Raw genomic sequence first — 17,432 nt, forward strand, 5'->3', positions numbered from 1 at the left:
TTGGACTGGATGGCCCTTGTGGTCTGTTTCAACTCTACGACTCTATGATTCTAAGAAAAGGCATATTGCTATGAGCAGGTGATCAGCTAGAATCTCACAAAAAACAGCTGAAGAAAAGAAGATTTGAAGAATTTTCCCAACAGTAAGCAAGTTCCACCATGGCTTGTACAAATGTGACATGGGTTGTCTATTGTATTATTCTTTTAATGTTGCAAGCCTCTCTGGGTCCCAGTTCTGGGAAAAGAGCGGGATAATAATAATAATAACAACAACAACAACTATTTCACCATGTTAACATTTAGGATAGTTAAGTTTCCTGCCACCTCTTAGCATGTGAACCACCAGCAATCTTTGATTACCTAAAGAATTTAATTTGTGTTGTTTTATTAAGTAGATGCTAGTTTTGCCTGGCATATGATCACTGTTATGGGAATGCATCTATGCATTTAATTTGTCTGTGCAACAAATAAAGCCAATGTCTTCTCTCACTTTCCTATTATTGTCTCTTGTTACAGGAGTACACCATGCTGTGCATGCTCTGTGGCAGGGCAGAAGATTCCATCAGTGTTTTACCAGATGATCCTCATCTGATGACTCCTTTGTTCTAAAGAGTTCTGGTTTTTTAATTGACTGTGTTGTACTGATTTATAAACATGTATAAAAATGGTGGGCAGTTGCCCTTCAGATATCATTTGGGCTTCAATTTCTCACAAGATCATATCATGAATTATTCTGACTAGAGCTGATAGGAGGTACCATTCAGTAACATCTGGAGGGTCACAGGGTGCCCTCTGTGATACAGAAAGTTAAAGTGATTGGCACAGGTTCAACAAATACCAGCTTGATTTATCAGGCAAGCCTCTGTCTCTTCTTGCTACTCAATTTAACCTCTCCATTGAAAGAAAAAATGCACCTCACTTCTAGATAGCACAAGGAAGAAGATAAGCCTTTACTTGCAGCAAGCTATGGAAAAGGAAAAAAAGCTTGTTTCCTCCAATGCTTTCTGCACATGACAACAGGTTTGGGTTTTTTTTTACATCTTCCAAGGCTGGGCTGTAGGAAGCAGGGTCTTGCAGAAAGCCTTGAAAAGGGAGAGAGAGAAAAAACAGACATTTGTCCAGCTATTGCTGTCCTCATAAGTGAAAGAAGACCCAGTTTCAAGCTCCTAAGTACATGTGGAGAGTTGGCTCATGGCACTGAACCCTTAATCCAGTTGCTAGTCCTAGTTAGAATAGACCCACTGAATCAGTGGGGTCTACATATCTGTTGACTTACCATTCAGCAGTTGATTCAGTGTAGCTGCTCTAGTTACATCCAGCAGTTTGATTCAGCCCTGAGTCTTGCTTCTTCAGGAGCTTGGCTAAGGACAGAAACAGCAGGAGAACACAATTTTTCTTAACTGAATATTTGCACTACATACAGACAAATTCCACACGTTATATACCCACGTTTTACTCTTTACTGGAACTCAACAGTCTTTACTGGAGCCTCCACCACAACCAGACAGAATGAAACAAAATACCACAACCACAATTTATACTCACAATAGACCAATGCTCTCCTCCAACTCTTCACCAGCACCTAACTTCTAGCTATTTAAAACAAAATACCACAGAAGGGAAAGGTTTGCCACCACACAAAAGGTAAAACAATTTATTGGCACTTGGAGATCAGTAGATTAACTACCCCCAGCACAACTGAGCAAGTGCCTTATACTTTCACACTTTGGCAATCAATACTTAATTTATACTTACAATCTTTCAGTTCCCAGTTCCTTGCTTATGTTCCCTAGGGGCCCGGTTCCTGAGTTTTGGCAAGAAGGCTTCTCTGGGCAGAACCTTTGCTACTGGCTCAGCTAACACAGGGAGGGGGTCCTTTCTCCCACTCCCATCCAAAGATTTGGACCGGTCAACGAGGCTCCCTTTTTAGTGCACTTTTCCCTATATTTTATACTTTACCTGTTCCTGAAGAGATGATTCTTTTTCTATTTTTTACTTTTCCCTTTCCTTTTCCCCCAGTGAATTTTCAAATTACTAAGTGGTCTCCTTGGCTAGACTCTGACTCCACCACATGAGCCAATCCTTATCTTATCCCTCTTCAATTAAAGGTATTGAAGTGCGCGCAGGGCCTTGATAAGAATCTACTCGTAGTAGAAACAAATATGTAGCCAGGAAAGAGTTAATTTCTCCCACTCTGCCAATTCCTGCTTGCCTTGGCTCCTGGCTGGCTCGCCAAATATGTAACAGAAATTTCAGGAAACTTAGATTTCTAGGATTGGCAGAGCAATAGGATTGGCAAGAGGACCTAGTAATTGAAAATCCATAAGTTTATTTCCAATTGTCGACAAAGGAAAACATTGAACTCAGTGGAATTCAAGTTCCAAAAAGCTGAGAACCCCGAACAAGACAAAATGGCTCTTTTTATATTATTCAAGACAAAGAAGCTTCTTCAATACACCTGATTGGCTAATTACAATTTAAACATACAGAATTCTTACAATCAGAACAGAAATACATGCATACATTAAAACTGCATCATCACTCCTTACCCCCTCCTGTAGGAATTCAGTGGCTTCCCTCCTAACCTTGCTTCTGAATGTCCTTATCTCAGTAGTTTATGTTATGTCTTTTTACTGGTGCCAGCTTCCATTCAGGTCAAGATGCACTCACTATTCCTTTGCTCTAGTTTTCCCTAAACTCCAAGCCTTTATTTCAAAAACCATCTCTCTGGCTGACAAAGGTGACTCCATCTTTCTATAGTTTTTATTTCAACAAGGAATTTTCCCACCACAGCACTGCTGTGGATCTCGCTCATTAGGGATCAAGAGACACTTGATCTTTGCAAGTGGTTTATTGATGCCTGAAATTAGTGCAGCCCACCAACAAGATATTTAAATTAAAACTGCTTACCTACCCATGACAACCATATAGTGCTCCCTAAACCTGTAGGTGGCATACAGACCAATTATAAAAATTATGTATGTAATTAATTGGAGCAAACCTGGGAGTGCTTTCATTTCCCAGTTACAATTCTGTCCTGAGCAATTTGGCCCAGCAGACATCTGTGACAATACTACCTTGTGGTACGTGACCATTGCTATCTAGCTTTAGTTAGAATGCAGTTAACAACCAGCTGATATTAACTGTGAGGGGGTATTTTAAGCGCAAATCAGAAAAATGTGATGTTTCATCCTTTAGGAACTGTGCAAAGCATAATACCTTTAGCCAGTGCACATTTCTTGAATGCATATGCTCTGTATAACACACAGTTCATTTCTTCCAGCCAAGATTGGAAGAATCAACTCTGTATGAAAATGCTACAAATTTCATCAGTTGTTTTGGAAGGATTGTACAGTAGTGGCTGCTTCTACACTGGTTTCTGCTCTTGCTGCAGTTGACATTCTGAAAGTCTGTTTTCATGACCCAAATGCTGTGCTGAAATGTACATTGAGTCATTTATTGTTTCTCCTGTATTTATGCTACTCCTTGCTTAAGAGCCAGATTTTTCTCATGCATCAAAATTACATCATGAAACAGCTATCAAGAAAACTACAATCTGCTGTGATAATGTAACAGTTGGGTAGATGGTGAAAGATGTACACAGATGTTTCAACACAAGTCCAGTGTTAGCACAGACCAGCCTGTATGTTATCAAGCTGATTGGCCATAAGAATAGAGCAGGGGTAGGCAACCTGCGGCCCGCGGGCCGGATGCGGCCCGGCGAGGCCTTGGGACCGCCCAGTCCTGCCGCCGATTGCTGCCAGGGCCTTTGGGGGGCAATTGTCTATAGAAGCCTCAGAAACATGCATTTATATTAACATTTTTTAAAAAATCAGCAAATTTTTTCGTGTGTCCTCCATTTTTTTTTTAAAGTGTCTTCCATTTGAAAATTTTGTCCTACATTTGTCCTGCTTTATTTATATATTTAATTTTTTTTAATAAAAATTATTTAATTATTTATTTTTTTGCTTCAGCCCCCCAGATGTCTGAGGGACAGCAACCCGGCCCCCGGCCCAAAAAGATTGCCTACCCCTGGAATAGAGCATAGCCTGTCTTTGACTATTAGCTGTGACAGGTAAATAGAATCAGTATACCTGATTACCAGATGGTGTGGATAGAGTCAAGATCATCATCTTCATTCTTTGATATGAATTTCTGGATGACCACTTTAGGAAGTCGGGATACTTAGTGTGATGCACCTTTCTTTGTGATCCAGCAAGGCAATTCTAATTGTAGTATTCATTAAAATGTGATATGAATGGATGGTATTGAAATGTTTGCTCCTTAAATGACTGATCCAACCGGCTAAAATTTTGGAAAAGTAGTAGTTCAGAGTGAAAAGACATGTTTTATTGAGTGGGTTGATGGATGCAATACATCACAGTTAAACAAGATTTAAATTGCATCTTTCACATTGAGAGAGTTGTGCATATGATTCTCTCCACTGAAATCAATGACACTTAAATGAGCCTGAAGTGCAGCCACTGTTTCTAAATTTTTAAACAGCAAGCAGCTCCTTTGGCAGAATTTCATTTTGCTTTCTTACTATAGAGTTTTCAGAGACCTAGCCATGTTAATTTGTTTCAGCTTAAAATGGGGGGGGGGGATATTATCCCACTTCTTCATATGCACTGATAGAAGTGAATTGTTGTCCATGAAAGCTCAATAAATGAGTTACTTTCAATGATTCTGCTTGTTTCCTTCATTTGTTATATCTCTTTTCCATTTCCTAATATAGAGAAAACGCTTTGGAATAAATTTGCATTGTAGTAGAGTAGAATAGACCCATTGAATCAGTGGGATTTACATTCCTGTTGACTTACTAAATTTTCCATTGATTCAATAGTTTAGTGGGGGCTAAAAGTTGCATTTAGGTTTCCTTTCTTGTTGGTTGGCGTTAATTTCTTGGCTCTGTTATATTAAACGTTGCATATTGATCTTAATTCCTGGAAAGCTTGACAAAGTGGAGACATTAATGAGAATCATAGATTTTATGTATCTTTTAAGCTAAAAGGCGCCCACTAAGACCTGGCCTTCTGCCTCAGTCCATTAGACACATATGCTTCTTTCCTTTTGCACTTTAGCACTTCAGGGAAATAGCTCTATATGGCAACAAATCAAACATTGTGAAGGAGGGTCTCTGACTGCTCTTTATGCCATTCCTCACTGCAGTGCTTGGCACTAAATATGATATGGTAGTGATGAGAAACAGGCCTTGATGCTTTTAAGTGTATAAAGAGAACTACCAATGTGGCCTCGTTCCTTCAGCCGTGCAAGGAGGTCGGGAAAGTTATGGCTCTACAAAGAACTGGTGCTTGTTAAGGGCAGTAGTATAACCCTTCCACACCTTGTTTGTGACTACAACATAATGTAAGTCTAGTCTTTATTTTGGATTTAGAGCTTTGACGTTTGCATTACTATGAATCTCCTAGGTTTATATGGTTGAACAGTGGCAGGGCTGAGGGAAAGTGAAATCTCTCTTCATCCATCTAGCAACGTGAGCCCTGCTAAGACTGGGCCATGCTTTTAATGGGAGTCATGTTGCATGGAATGGCTGACCCAGTTTGCAAAAGTTGGCCTTGTTCTTTCTGTGTCTACTGCATACTAATGTAGTTTTGCCTACCTGCAGGAGAGAGAGAAAAAATGGATATTGAGAAGAGATACTCTGTTTGGAAATATCTGCATTTGGTGAAGGTGTCCCTTTGCAGTTGAAACTTAAACTTTCTGTAATATATGATATGGTAATGGTGAAAGAATGGCTGGAGCTGGATTTAGGTTTCCTTAGGTCTAGAATATGGAATCAATGAATATATTGGGGGTATGTGTGTTGAATGGAAGAGGAGCTGCCAAGCATTAAGCACTGGACAGATGCAAAAAGTATGTGTAAAAATGCATGTAAGTGCCAGGAGATACTTTATGTGTTAGGTTTTACATATAGAATCAATAGAGTTGGAAGAGACAAGAAGGGCCATCCAGTCCAATGCCCTGCCACGCAAGAACGCACAATCAAAGCACCCCTGAAAGATGGCCACCCAGCCTCTGTTTAAAGACCTCCAAAGAAGTAGACTCCACCACTCTCCGAGGGAATATGTTTCACTGCCGAACAGCTCTTACTATCGGGAATTTCCTCCTGATGTTGCTCTGGAATCTCTTCCTGGAGTTGGAATCCATTGCTCTGGGTCAGCCCCAGAAAAACCCATAACAGGGTCACCTTAGGGTCACCATAATTTGGAAACCACTTGAACGCACACAGCAATCACAACAATAACAGTAACACGCATTAGCAGCTTAAGCGTAGGTAATATACAATTTGGAGTGCATAGCTGAAACCCATGCATCCTCTTGCTTAATAGCATTGCATTTCTATGCAATTGGAAGACCTGAATTTTCTTCTGTTCCCACCAAGGATTAGAATCTGCATTAATGGTGATGCAGTGATTAAATGCCAGTATGGCAGCCACAAAGTTGTGAATTCAATCCCAGGGCTCCGAGGTTGACTCAACCTTCCATTCTTTTGTAGGTCAGAAAAATGAGTACCCAGCTTGTGGGGGCAATTGGCTTACAGATTCAAAACCACTTAGGGAGTGCTGCATTCACTGATAAGCAGTATAGAAATGTTGTTACTACTATTGCTGTTCTCTGGAGCAGTAGAAAACATGCTCGCTCCAACCTCAATATGACATCCCTTCAAATATTTAAACAAGGCTATCATATCATCTCTTAAACTTCTCTTCTGCAGGCTAAACATCCCCAGCTCCCTGAGTCGGTCCTCATATATTCTGAAGGAAAGGGCAATTTGTCTGGTCATGCTCAGTTTTGCCTTTTTCTTTATGCAGCAGTGTTACTCTCTGTGCTGCTCTCTGGATGCCCTCCTGTTTATTTGGGCAGCATAGGGAGTGATTCAGCAGCACTGTGTCAAATGTTTTACCTGTGTGACCATCCTTCCTTTACTGGTTGGACAGAACGATAGCAGCCTGGAATGCTGCAGTCTGCCACTGTCAGATGAAGAGGGGATGATAAACAGAACTGCAGGCATCTCATCTGCCTGCAGAGTTCATGAAATGAGCTCACTTTTTCTGCAGCATATGTCCCTCAAAATTCAATCTGCTTTCAGTTTGCTTTTTCCCTCCTCCTCCTCTGCCTCCTTCCCCCTTAGATTAAACATGCATCCAATGTGATTTAAGATTGTGCTTTTATGGAATGACATGGGCACCTGAATATTTGCTGGAATTTATATAATGGTCTGGGCAACTGTGTTCATCCAGATCCTAAGGCTTACATCAGTGTTCCTTCTCCCCTCTTTGTTAAACTAAGCCATAACAATAAACTTTATTCCTTCACAGGTTGGCAACAGTTCTATAGGTTAATGTATTGAGTAGAGACAATAGAAAAAAATACAGTTATGCATAATCTGTAAATATGGCCGTAATGTGCTAGTTTTGAGCCCCTATAATTACTATATCTTCTACAGAGGATTTGTCTGTTATCTAAAGGTGAGCAAGAGCCTTCTGGAGAGATTCAAACTTGATCTAGACTAGTTCTAACAGAGCTTGGAAAGTTACTTCTAAAAAGTAATTACTTATTCCAAGGACCTAAATTGGTAGTTATAATTGCAATTTTTTAAAAATTAACTTCTTTCTCACTGTTCAAACATAACTGAAATAGTTACTTTAGATACTTTTTTAATGCCGGAATGCTACAACTTTGTACTACAAAGCATACCTAAATGGTTAGGTCTAATACACATATTTTAGTAACGAACAGTTGCATTTCAAAAAAGTGAAGTTCTCTCTTATTATGTTGCAATCATAATGTAATTTAATCATGTGTTTTTGCTGGTGATAAATCATTAATAACTCTGCTTTCCAAAAAATGTAATTAGGTAAAGGAGAAGACTGTCTTTAAATGACTGTCCGTTTTGCCTATTGACCTTTCGTAGCCTAACCTAGTGAAAAGCTGAGTAGATGCTACTAGTCCCCAGATCAGTTTAGATTGGGGCTATTTTGAAAAAAGTAAGTGCTGATTCAGAACTAATTCTGGGGCACAATTAAATTCGTTTTGAAAGAGACCATTAATAAAACTACATTGTAAGCTTATGTTTTGGTCTGGATGCCCTCATCCAAATCTGCTGTATTCTAGATTGGCAAAACACCAGTTTCAGCAGAGTGTGTTGTTTAACACTGCTACGTAAAAGACATTTTTGTTCCCATAGTCAAAAACTGAATTTGAAAACCTTTTAGATGTCTCCATTAAACAAGAAGTAGTGTATAGAGGAAATCTAAATCAGAGGCTTTCAAGGTAATAGGTTGCATTTTTTAACCTCTTCCTTAATTGAATTTTAATCTTCAGGAATCTCAGCCTTGTAAGTGCTCCCCCTTTTCAAATGTTCAGAGTAGGCCTTAGTAGCTATCTGTGAAATAAAAGAAAAGGAGAAGAAGGTTCTTAAACTTCTTTTTTATTTGACTTGTGAAACCAATGGTGCCCAGCGAGCAAAAGCTGTGGGATCAGCACCTTTACACACTTCAGGTTCCCTCTTTTGAGCTTTGGGAGGACACCGTCACTTAGTAAAAGTCTGATATTAGCTCTTGTAGGAGCCAGAATGAAGCACCTAATGCACTCCGCAGGAAAGGAGAGGGAGGAAGGGTAAGGAATGGTGCCATGGGCATTTCCTTGATTCTGTTGGTGATCTGTAAGGGGATACTCATGATCACAGTGAAGTGAATTTCGATCACAGTGAAGTGAATTTCGAGCCACTCTTCTGACCAGTGTTGTTATGTTAAAACTATTAGAATAACTTCAGAAGTAGTGTCAGTTTCCCCTGCCTTATTTGGCAAGCTTCAAAAGGCGCTGTATGTCAGGCTCAATGTTGGTGGTGAGGAAACGGGGGCTGTAGCGCTTGAATGGCTCTCCTTCCGGACCCACCAGGAACTTTTCAAAGTTCCAGGAAATATCGTTGCGGTTCACTGGACTCCATGTGATGAACTTGGGTTCCATCATGAGGCAGGAAGGGTTGTCATCTGGGTAAGGGAGCTTGTCCTTCAGGTAAGCAAAGACGGAGTGGGTGTTCTTGCCATTCACCTCACATTTCTGGCAAAGAGTAAAGTTGGGTTCAAAGCCAGAACCAGGACGCACATGTTTCAAGTTGTTGAGGATCTCTTCATTGGTGCAGTTCTCCTGTCAGGTTCAAGGGGGAAAAGTTAGGAGAAATGGCACCTGCCATACAAAGTATCAAAGCTTGGTCTGTTCCCTGTTTCTCTTAGTGGTACCAATTTTTGATACATGCTACCCCCAACTGCATGACTTCACACACACACACACACACACACACACATTCTATTAGAGGTTTAAATTCATGTACATTTGGCTTTACCATAAGGAAAAGTGCAGCGGGTCACTGTCCAGAAAGGCCAACACATTTATTTTCACAGCCAGAAAAAGGTGCTTATGAAATTTTCCCCCTCAAGTACCCAAATATTTGGTTAGCTTTGAGTATTAATAGAAGCTGGAATGTAATGTCTCTAGGAAACATTAGGGCTCTTTCAGACTGCACAGTGATAGCAGTATGATTCCATTGCCATACTCCATGCTTTGAAATCTTGAGGAGTTTTGGGAGGGACATTTAGAAGTCTCAGACAGAGAGTTCCTCCAGTACGTCTCCAAACTACAGGATTCCATAGGATGGAGCCATGGCAGATATCTTGGAATCAGATTGTAAGCCTGAGGGCAGGGAACCATCTAACTAAAAGATTGTATGTACAGTGCTGTGTAAATTTACAGTGCTTTATAAATAAAGGTTAATAATAATAATAATAATAATAATAATAATAATAATAATAATAATAGCATTATAATTGTGTGGTGTGAAAGGGCCCCAGATTGGGGAAGACTGAGAGGTTTATCACACAGGGCTTTTTGCAGCTCAGATCTGGGGTGACTCCTGGTTCAGCTATGTGAATTCACGTCGTAACATGAATGTTTTATTACACCTGGTTGCCCTTCCGTTGCCCTTCCGAATTGAGAGAGAATAAAATCCAAGGCAAGTCATGTGATGCGGATTCACGCAAAGCGGAGTGAGTGCAAATTGTATTACCACACCGGTGCATACCATGCGGATTCAACGATTCGAATTGGGACCCTTGTGCATGCTCAGTGGGGCTCCGGATGCTGTCCTCCTTCTCTGCCCCCTCCCAAGCTGTCATCCTTCAGGCTGAAGAAGCAGTCAGGGGATGATGGGATAGATCGCAGGGGGTCACTGGAACCAGGATTGGGCTCAAGGAGCAGTCAGGGGTGAAGGGATAGGTTGCAGGGGGGTCACTGGGGCCAGGATGGAGCTCAGCAGCCAGGGGATGATGGGATAGGTCACAGGGGGTCACTAGAGCCAGGATCAGGTTGAAGGAGAAGCCAGGGAATGATGGGATAGATCGCAGGGGGTCACTGGAGCCAGGATCGGGCTGAAGGAGCAGCCAGGTGATGATGGGATAGGTCACAGGAGGTCACTGGGGCCAGGGTCAGACTGAAGGAGCAGCCAGGGGATGATGGGATAGGTCACAGGAGGTCACTGGGGCCTGGGTCGGACTAAAGGAACAGCCAGGGGATGATGGGACAGGTCGCAGGGGGTCACTGGGGCCAGGATCGGGCTGAAGGAGCAGGCAAGGGATTATGGGATAGGTTGCAGGGGGGTCACTGGGGCCAGGGTCGGACTGAAGGAGCAGGCAGGGGATGATGGGATAGGTCGCAGGGTGGCAGAGAGGACGAGATGGGGATGCAAGAGCAGTCAGGGGATGATAGGATGGGTGGCAAGGTGGCAGAGAGGATGAGATAGCATGAAGGAGGAGGGGGGGATGAAGGAGCAGGACGCAGGGTGCCAAGGGGGGCGACATCGGAGTGATCTTCCACACCAGACCAATTCGAAGTGAAATCAAAGTGAGCTTGAAAGCGAATTCTGTGAATTCACTTTTTTTCCGATTTCACCAAAATGAGGGGTCATTTTGGAATCACTGTGGAAGCGCCCATAGAAAGGAATCTTGTCTGATAACACATTCACGTTATGATGTGAATTCGCATCGTTGGACCCACAGCACGTCAGATCTGAGCTGCAAAATCTCCCCAAAGCTCCGTGTGATAAACACCTGAGATAATGAAATACATGCATTGTCAGCAGAGAAGCAACATTTATTGCAACACAAAAGATGTAAGGGCAATTGTATTTTTTCCCTTTATTTTATTACTGTCCTACTGTTTCCCCATTATGGGATTCATAGTGGATTACAACATTGGTACAGTTGCCTTGCTTAGAATGGCCATACTGACCAGGAATTCTGAAAATGTTGCTCTTAAAATTAACTCCCCCAGTTTCTACTTCCAGATGGCATAGATCAGAAGAGTTTTCTCTGGAATCACTAGAAGTGCTGCAGTCTGTCTCAAAGAGTGTGATGGAGTTCAAGTTCTCCCATGGTCTGTCCGTATTCCAGCAAGAGCTGTGATACCTTGTTTTCACAACCTCATTTCTTCTGTAGGAGGTTTTTCTGTATATCCAACATATCCACTATATGATTAAGGGTTGAGCAATTCTAGATGACCTGAGTAGGTCGAAGTATTGATGTGCATCATCCTTTATCAGCCAAAAAATAGTATCTAAGTCTCAATAAGCATCCTCCAGCAGTTATAGCAGATTTTCTCAATATTTATTTATTAATTTGCCCTAGAGGAATGCTTGAATTTATTTGCAAGGCTCAAGGAACCCCTGCATAAAATATTTATAGACCTACAGCTCAAAAAAAGTTTGCTCATTTTTTAAAATTATGATCTCTCATGGAACCCCTAGTGGCCTTGGATTATAGGTTACCAGTATTGTACTGATGGCAATTGACTTTAATATCTTAAAGGCACTAGATCCTGTCTGATCTTGGAAGCTAAGTGGGATTAGTCCAGGTTAGTACTTGGATGGGAGACTACCAACAAATACCAGGAGCTGTAGGCTTTATTTCAGAGGAAGGAAATGGCAGAACTACTTCCGAATATTCTTTGCCTAAGAAAACCCTATGAAATTAATGGATCACTAAAAGTTAAATGATGTGAAGGTACACAGAAACTTGCTCATGCATGTGTGCGTGCACATACACACACAATTAGAGTATGCAAAGTGATCTTGTAGCACCTTTGAGACTAACTGAAAGAAAGAAGCTAGTGGCATGAGCTTTTGTAAACTTGAGCCTACTTCCTCAGATGCATGTAAGGCTGAAGTCTACAAAAGCTCATGCTGTCAGCTTCTTTCTTTCAGTTAGTCTTGAAGGTGTTACAAGATCCCTTTGCGTACTGATTTTCCAGACTAACACAGCTATGTCTTTGAATTCTACCACACTGACATAACTACTGCAAAGTTAACTAGCAACCAATCATCTAATTGACGTCTATCGTGTATTACATGTCCAGTGAAGATCTGCAGCGGGGTTGCCAGCTGGTGCTATAAGGAAAGCCTGTGTGCCTTTAAAAGTTGCATGGCAGAGCAAAGTTTGATAGTTGCAGTTTCCCCCATTCTAAATGCTGCAGGGGTGGAAGACGCCCAACTTAGCCAATTTCATATGACAGGAACCCCATCCAGGGCTAGAGAGATGTGTGACCATTTCAGTTATTGCCTCCTTATGCATATCTCCAAAGACTCCATTGCCAAAGTCTCTAGAGGACTCCAGTCAGCTTATTTATCCAAATGAGTAATCCACATTTTAAATATACCTGGTTCCTTTGATACAAAGGCTCCCTCTTCAAAAACAAGAAAGGTGCATGTTTATAACAGTGAACCTTTGGGGTCCTGAGGCATTGAGAAGTGATGGACAAATACCTTCAATAAATACATAATTAATGACAAATACACCTTTCACATTTAGAGCCAGAACAAGGGTTGTTTTAACAAACTGCATGTTTGTTGAATATTTGCCATTTCTTTCAGTAATACTTGGGTTGCTTTTTTGGTAGAAGGAGACAAGAATACATTTTTAATTTGTGTGTATACCATACTCTGGGATTTAATCACCACCAGCATTTCAGTTGACCAGAAAATCACCACAATGTTAAGTCCCGTGGAATATACAGCCTGATACTCCTATACATGTCCACTCAGATATGAGTCCCAATAGTTAAAATAGGTCTCCAATCCCCAACTAGTGGTGTCAAAAAAGGATCAACAGCAATGTTGAAAGAAAGACTGATCCTGCTGAGGAAGGAGCCACTTTCTCTCCAGAAGAGCAATGCAGAAAGTATGCAAAAAAGGCACTTACCTGATAGCCAAACTGGTTGCAAGGGAAACCCAGGACAACCAGCCGCCGAGGATATTTGCTCTGCAGCTGGTTCATCTGGGTGTAGTCCCTCACTGTCGTGCCTCAGAGGGAGGCCACATTCTCAATCAGGACCACCCTACCCCTGAAATTGTTGAAATCCACTTTCTCCCCTTGGAGGTCAGTGGCATTGAGATCATAAAAGGATTTGGCTATGGGAGTCATCATGGCTGCGAGGACCAAGAGGCAAAGCAGCAGTGAGCACCTGGCAGACACAGTTGCTTGCTTAAAATGCTTCTCTGGGTGCTCCTGTGATTGGTTGCACACAAAGGCCTTTCTCTCCTTAGTGTTGAGCCGAAAGAGGAGCCATGCCCCTTGTTACTGATCCAGCTCCTTACTGATTCAGAACAAAGCAGCAGGTCAGGCCAGGGTGCATTCCATTGCAAGCCAGCAACTTAGGACAGATATCCAAGCCACTGTGATAGTGCGGCCAACTCTAAATAATTCATGCTGCCTAAGACATGGCTACTTATACAGAGTGCGACGGCACAATTGGATGCATGTTTACTCAGAAGTAACACTTACTGTGTTCACTAGAACTTTCTTTCCTAGTAATTACATTGAGGGTCACAGTTTAAATTGGGAGGGCAAGAATTGAAAGTATAGTGGCTCATTGCTTGTGTGGCAGGACTTGGATCTCTCAAGGATGCATTGGCAAAATGAGGTTAGGACCAGGATGATCAGACCTTTTGGCATTTTTTAAAATGAGAGTAGGCATATTGTAAGAAGTTGATTCTGTTTGCAACAGTGTATAGGCTATGTGTGGCATAGTGTTTTGAGTCTTGGTCTATGACTCTGGAAACCAGGGTCCAAATCCTCTCATCCATGAAACTCACTGGGTGACCTTTGTCAAGTCACACTCTCTCAGCCCCAGCGGAAGGCAATGGGAAATCTCCTCTGAACAAATCTTGCCACGAAAACCCCATTATAGATTCACTTTAGGGTCTCCGTAAGTCAAAAACAACCTGAAGCCACACAACATCAGCTGTCATGAACTGACACTGCACCACTGAATATATTTATCTAGGAATGCTCCCTAAGTTGTAGTAATGTTAAAGTGTCAACTACATAATACAGCAGCCGCAACTCTCTCCCCCATTACTTCAGTGGGAGCTTGGTATCCACTAGGCTTTGGCTCTAGGATCCTATCATGGATACCAAAAGCTGTGGATGTTCAAGTCCCATTAAATACAACAGTGTGGTAAAATTATGTCCTTTATTTAAAATGACAACATCAATGTTTGCTTTTGGAAATTTATTTAATTTTAGATATTTTCAAGATGTGGATGGTTGAATCCATGGATAAAGAATCTATTAATTTGGAAGCCCAGCTGTATCTACTCATGCATGGACAGCATCATTTCCAAAGATCATTTCTCCCTTATCATTAGACATTTTAAATGAAAATGTGAACAAACAGAAATTTCTTGGAATCTAGCTGAATGAGCAAAATCACGCAGTGAATGTTAGAACAGAGATGTCCCAAGTAGATTTTTAAATGTATTTTATGTAGAAAAGACTAAGCCTGATGGAAAATAAAGCTTTCTTTGTTGATACACATGTTGTTTCATCTATAGATTTTGGTGTTTGAAATTACTCCATTTTAATTCTTTAGTTTAAAATTATATTTTACCATTGTTCTTAAACTGTTGAAAAATGATTTTTAAAAAAGTATTTTTCTTTTTTTAATGTTTGCATTGTTTTAATAGCTTTTACTTGTTGTGCATGGCTTTGGAACTGGGAGGCAATATATAAATAAATAAGTCTAACATACAACATAGCTTTAACATTAGCCTTGAGAATGCCCACTGTGTTATGTAGTCTACTGCATAGCATTGAATTGTGGACTTCAGCACTGAAAAAATACAGTAAAAGCATTTGAAATGTGGATTTATCACAGGATGTTAATAATTTCCTGGAGTGAGACCCAAACTGCTATACTTTTTGTGCCAGTTTGAGCATCTTCATAATAGTTTCAGCAGGGGTAAAGGGACTTCAGTGATCCCTACTCCTTGTTCTAACCTTTCCAGTTGGAAAGCCAAGGTGGAAAATTTTATGTGAGGGAGGGCCACATCCCCAATTCCATTTTGTATAGGCTCAGACAAAGTCATGCAGGGGCAGATATACTTCCAACCATGTAGATATTTTCCTGCCAAACAGACCGGCTTTCTACACAATTAAAACACTCCTCATGAGAATAAAACAGACTATGACCTAGCCACATAGAATTAAGAGGAAGTCAGGCTTTTTGCCGGGGGGGGGGGGGGGGGGGGTGGGGAGAACTCCATAAACTTACCAGAGTATCTGCAATGATGCACATTATCGAACATTTGGCTGTCCATCTGTCTGTTTTGCATGGCTGTGCATTTTCAGCAAATGTGTGAAAATCCACAGCAATTCATGTAATACAATTACGTGTAGACTAGGCCAAAGAACCCCTTAATTCTATCTACATCCAGAAAAAGGAAGCCTCAGGCAGGCAGAGAAAACCAGATTTGGGAGTAGGGGTGGGGAAGAAAAAGGGAATTTGGATTTTATTGTCCCAAATCCCCCAAAACAGAACTTTAAAAATAAAAGAACCTTGTGGAAATCCTGAGGATGTAAGTGATAGTTTTTTGGTGGTAAATTCCTTCACATGGGGATGAGTCTAGTGTGATTTTTAAAAAAAAAACATACAAAAGTATCTGAATTTCTAAAAGTTATTGGGGTCAGGGAGGAGAAACAACAAAACCACTCAACAGTCTATCCCCCTCTCACACCCTTCTAAATAAAATCAGCAAATGCAGCTTAACTAGTTCCAGATTACATACTGAGTCAGTCATGGCTTTCAGAGTATGCGCTGAGTTCACTACAGAAAGGATGATCTGCCATGGCCTCTGGTTTGATGGTATCAGGAAGTCAATAAGAAATGAGGAACTGACTTCTATGGAAATGATAGTTCAGTCAGAACTGCCCCTTTAGCAGAGTGACTTGTTTTGCCCAAGAATGTGATATCCTCCATCTTTGGTGCCTGTTGTCTTGCCAGAAAGAAATATTAGGAGGAGGAGGCAAGGTAAACCAATTCAGGTTCCCTGCTAACTTACCAGATGCTGTAGGGGGCATTACTGATCTAACACGAGAGTATTGGTGGCAGGGGGGTCTACCATCCATGATAAATACAGCTACCGAAAGTATATTATTTTAGAATGAGCTACTCATTACGTAGCACAGTGGACACATGCATGTCTCTTTGCATAGCAGCCTTTCCTTTTGTGCAAGTCCAACAACTACAGTGTGTTGCCATTTTCTTGTTACACTCCAGGTGCAATTTATATTGAGATGCCTTGTGTCAACACAGAATCGATGCAGACGTCTTCAACAATGTATTTTTAACTTGATTGTAAATTTCTGTTCATAGCAAAATATTTTGAAAGAGAAAGAAAAAAAATGATCTCCCAGTGCTGCAGTGTGCTTTTTTCCAAATTGACCGGATAATGAAAACCTCTAATGAGAGTTCTGCTTCTCCTGCCACAAGGAGCTCACTGAATTATTAACAGCTGGATCAGATTCCCAGTGAGCTCAAGGTAGCGCATGTAACCAGAGTACAGTAATCAGAGATCATTTTCTAAAAGAAAATGGAGTGAGGGACTTGCCTTAATGCAAACCTCTCAAGTGCATTTGAAGAACACAAGAGCCCCATATACCGTGGCTGACTCCAAAGAGCTGTATCAGCAAATAATGGCCTGCAGAATGAGCATGCAGACAGAGCAACCAAACACACAACTTCCAACCTACATCTAGTGTACTGAAGAGGTCACCCAGCAGCACAGAATCCAGCAATCTTATTTCCTAGAGTTTGGAGGATTGTTTGAGGTGCATCAGATTTGACATGTCACTTACTCTGCAGCAGATTCCAGATAAAGATAGGGAACCTGAGGTTCACCTCCAGATGTCTCTGGATTGTAACTCCCATCACCCCTCCTTAACCATGTTGGCGGCTGCTGCTTCTGGAGATGGTAGTCCTATAACATTATGACCACTTTTGCTTCTCTGCAGATGTCTCTAGACTATAACTCCCATCACCCCTCCTATGTTGGCTGGTGCTGATTGAGGTGACAGTCCA

General features: G+C 41.3%; 2 protein-coding genes across 2 annotated transcripts in view; one reads left to right on the forward strand and one right to left on the reverse strand.

Annotated features, from left to right (window-relative positions):
- Positions 1 to 691, forward strand: part of CHURC1 (churchill domain containing 1) — a 15,123-nt gene extending 14,432 nt beyond the window's left edge. Inside the window, exon 4 of the mRNA XM_042446831.1 lies at positions 516 to 691. Within this exon, the coding sequence (XP_042302765.1) occupies positions 516 to 608 (93 nt within the window). The 3' untranslated portion in view covers positions 609 to 691. The remainder of the gene's footprint in view (positions 1 to 515) is intronic.
- A 7,766-nt stretch (positions 692 to 8,457) lies between these two features.
- GPX2 (glutathione peroxidase 2) lies at positions 8,458 to 13,510 on the reverse strand. Its single transcript, XM_042446843.1, has 2 exons — positions 13,274 to 13,510; positions 8,458 to 9,173 (listed from the first exon to the last, which is right to left on the reverse strand). Exons 1-2 carry the CDS (start codon positions 13,496 to 13,498, stop codon positions 8,823 to 8,825), a joined length of 576 nt encoding a protein of 191 aa, XP_042302777.1. The 5' UTR covers positions 13,499 to 13,510; the 3' UTR covers positions 8,458 to 8,822.
- Positions 13,511 to 17,432: the final 3,922 nt, after the last annotated feature.

The sequence above is a fragment of the Sceloporus undulatus genome, chromosome 1 (genome assembly GCF_019175285.1).
Source record: "Sceloporus undulatus isolate JIND9_A2432 ecotype Alabama chromosome 1, SceUnd_v1.1, whole genome shotgun sequence".
Lineage (NCBI taxonomy): Eukaryota > Metazoa > Chordata > Lepidosauria > Squamata > Phrynosomatidae > Sceloporus > Sceloporus undulatus.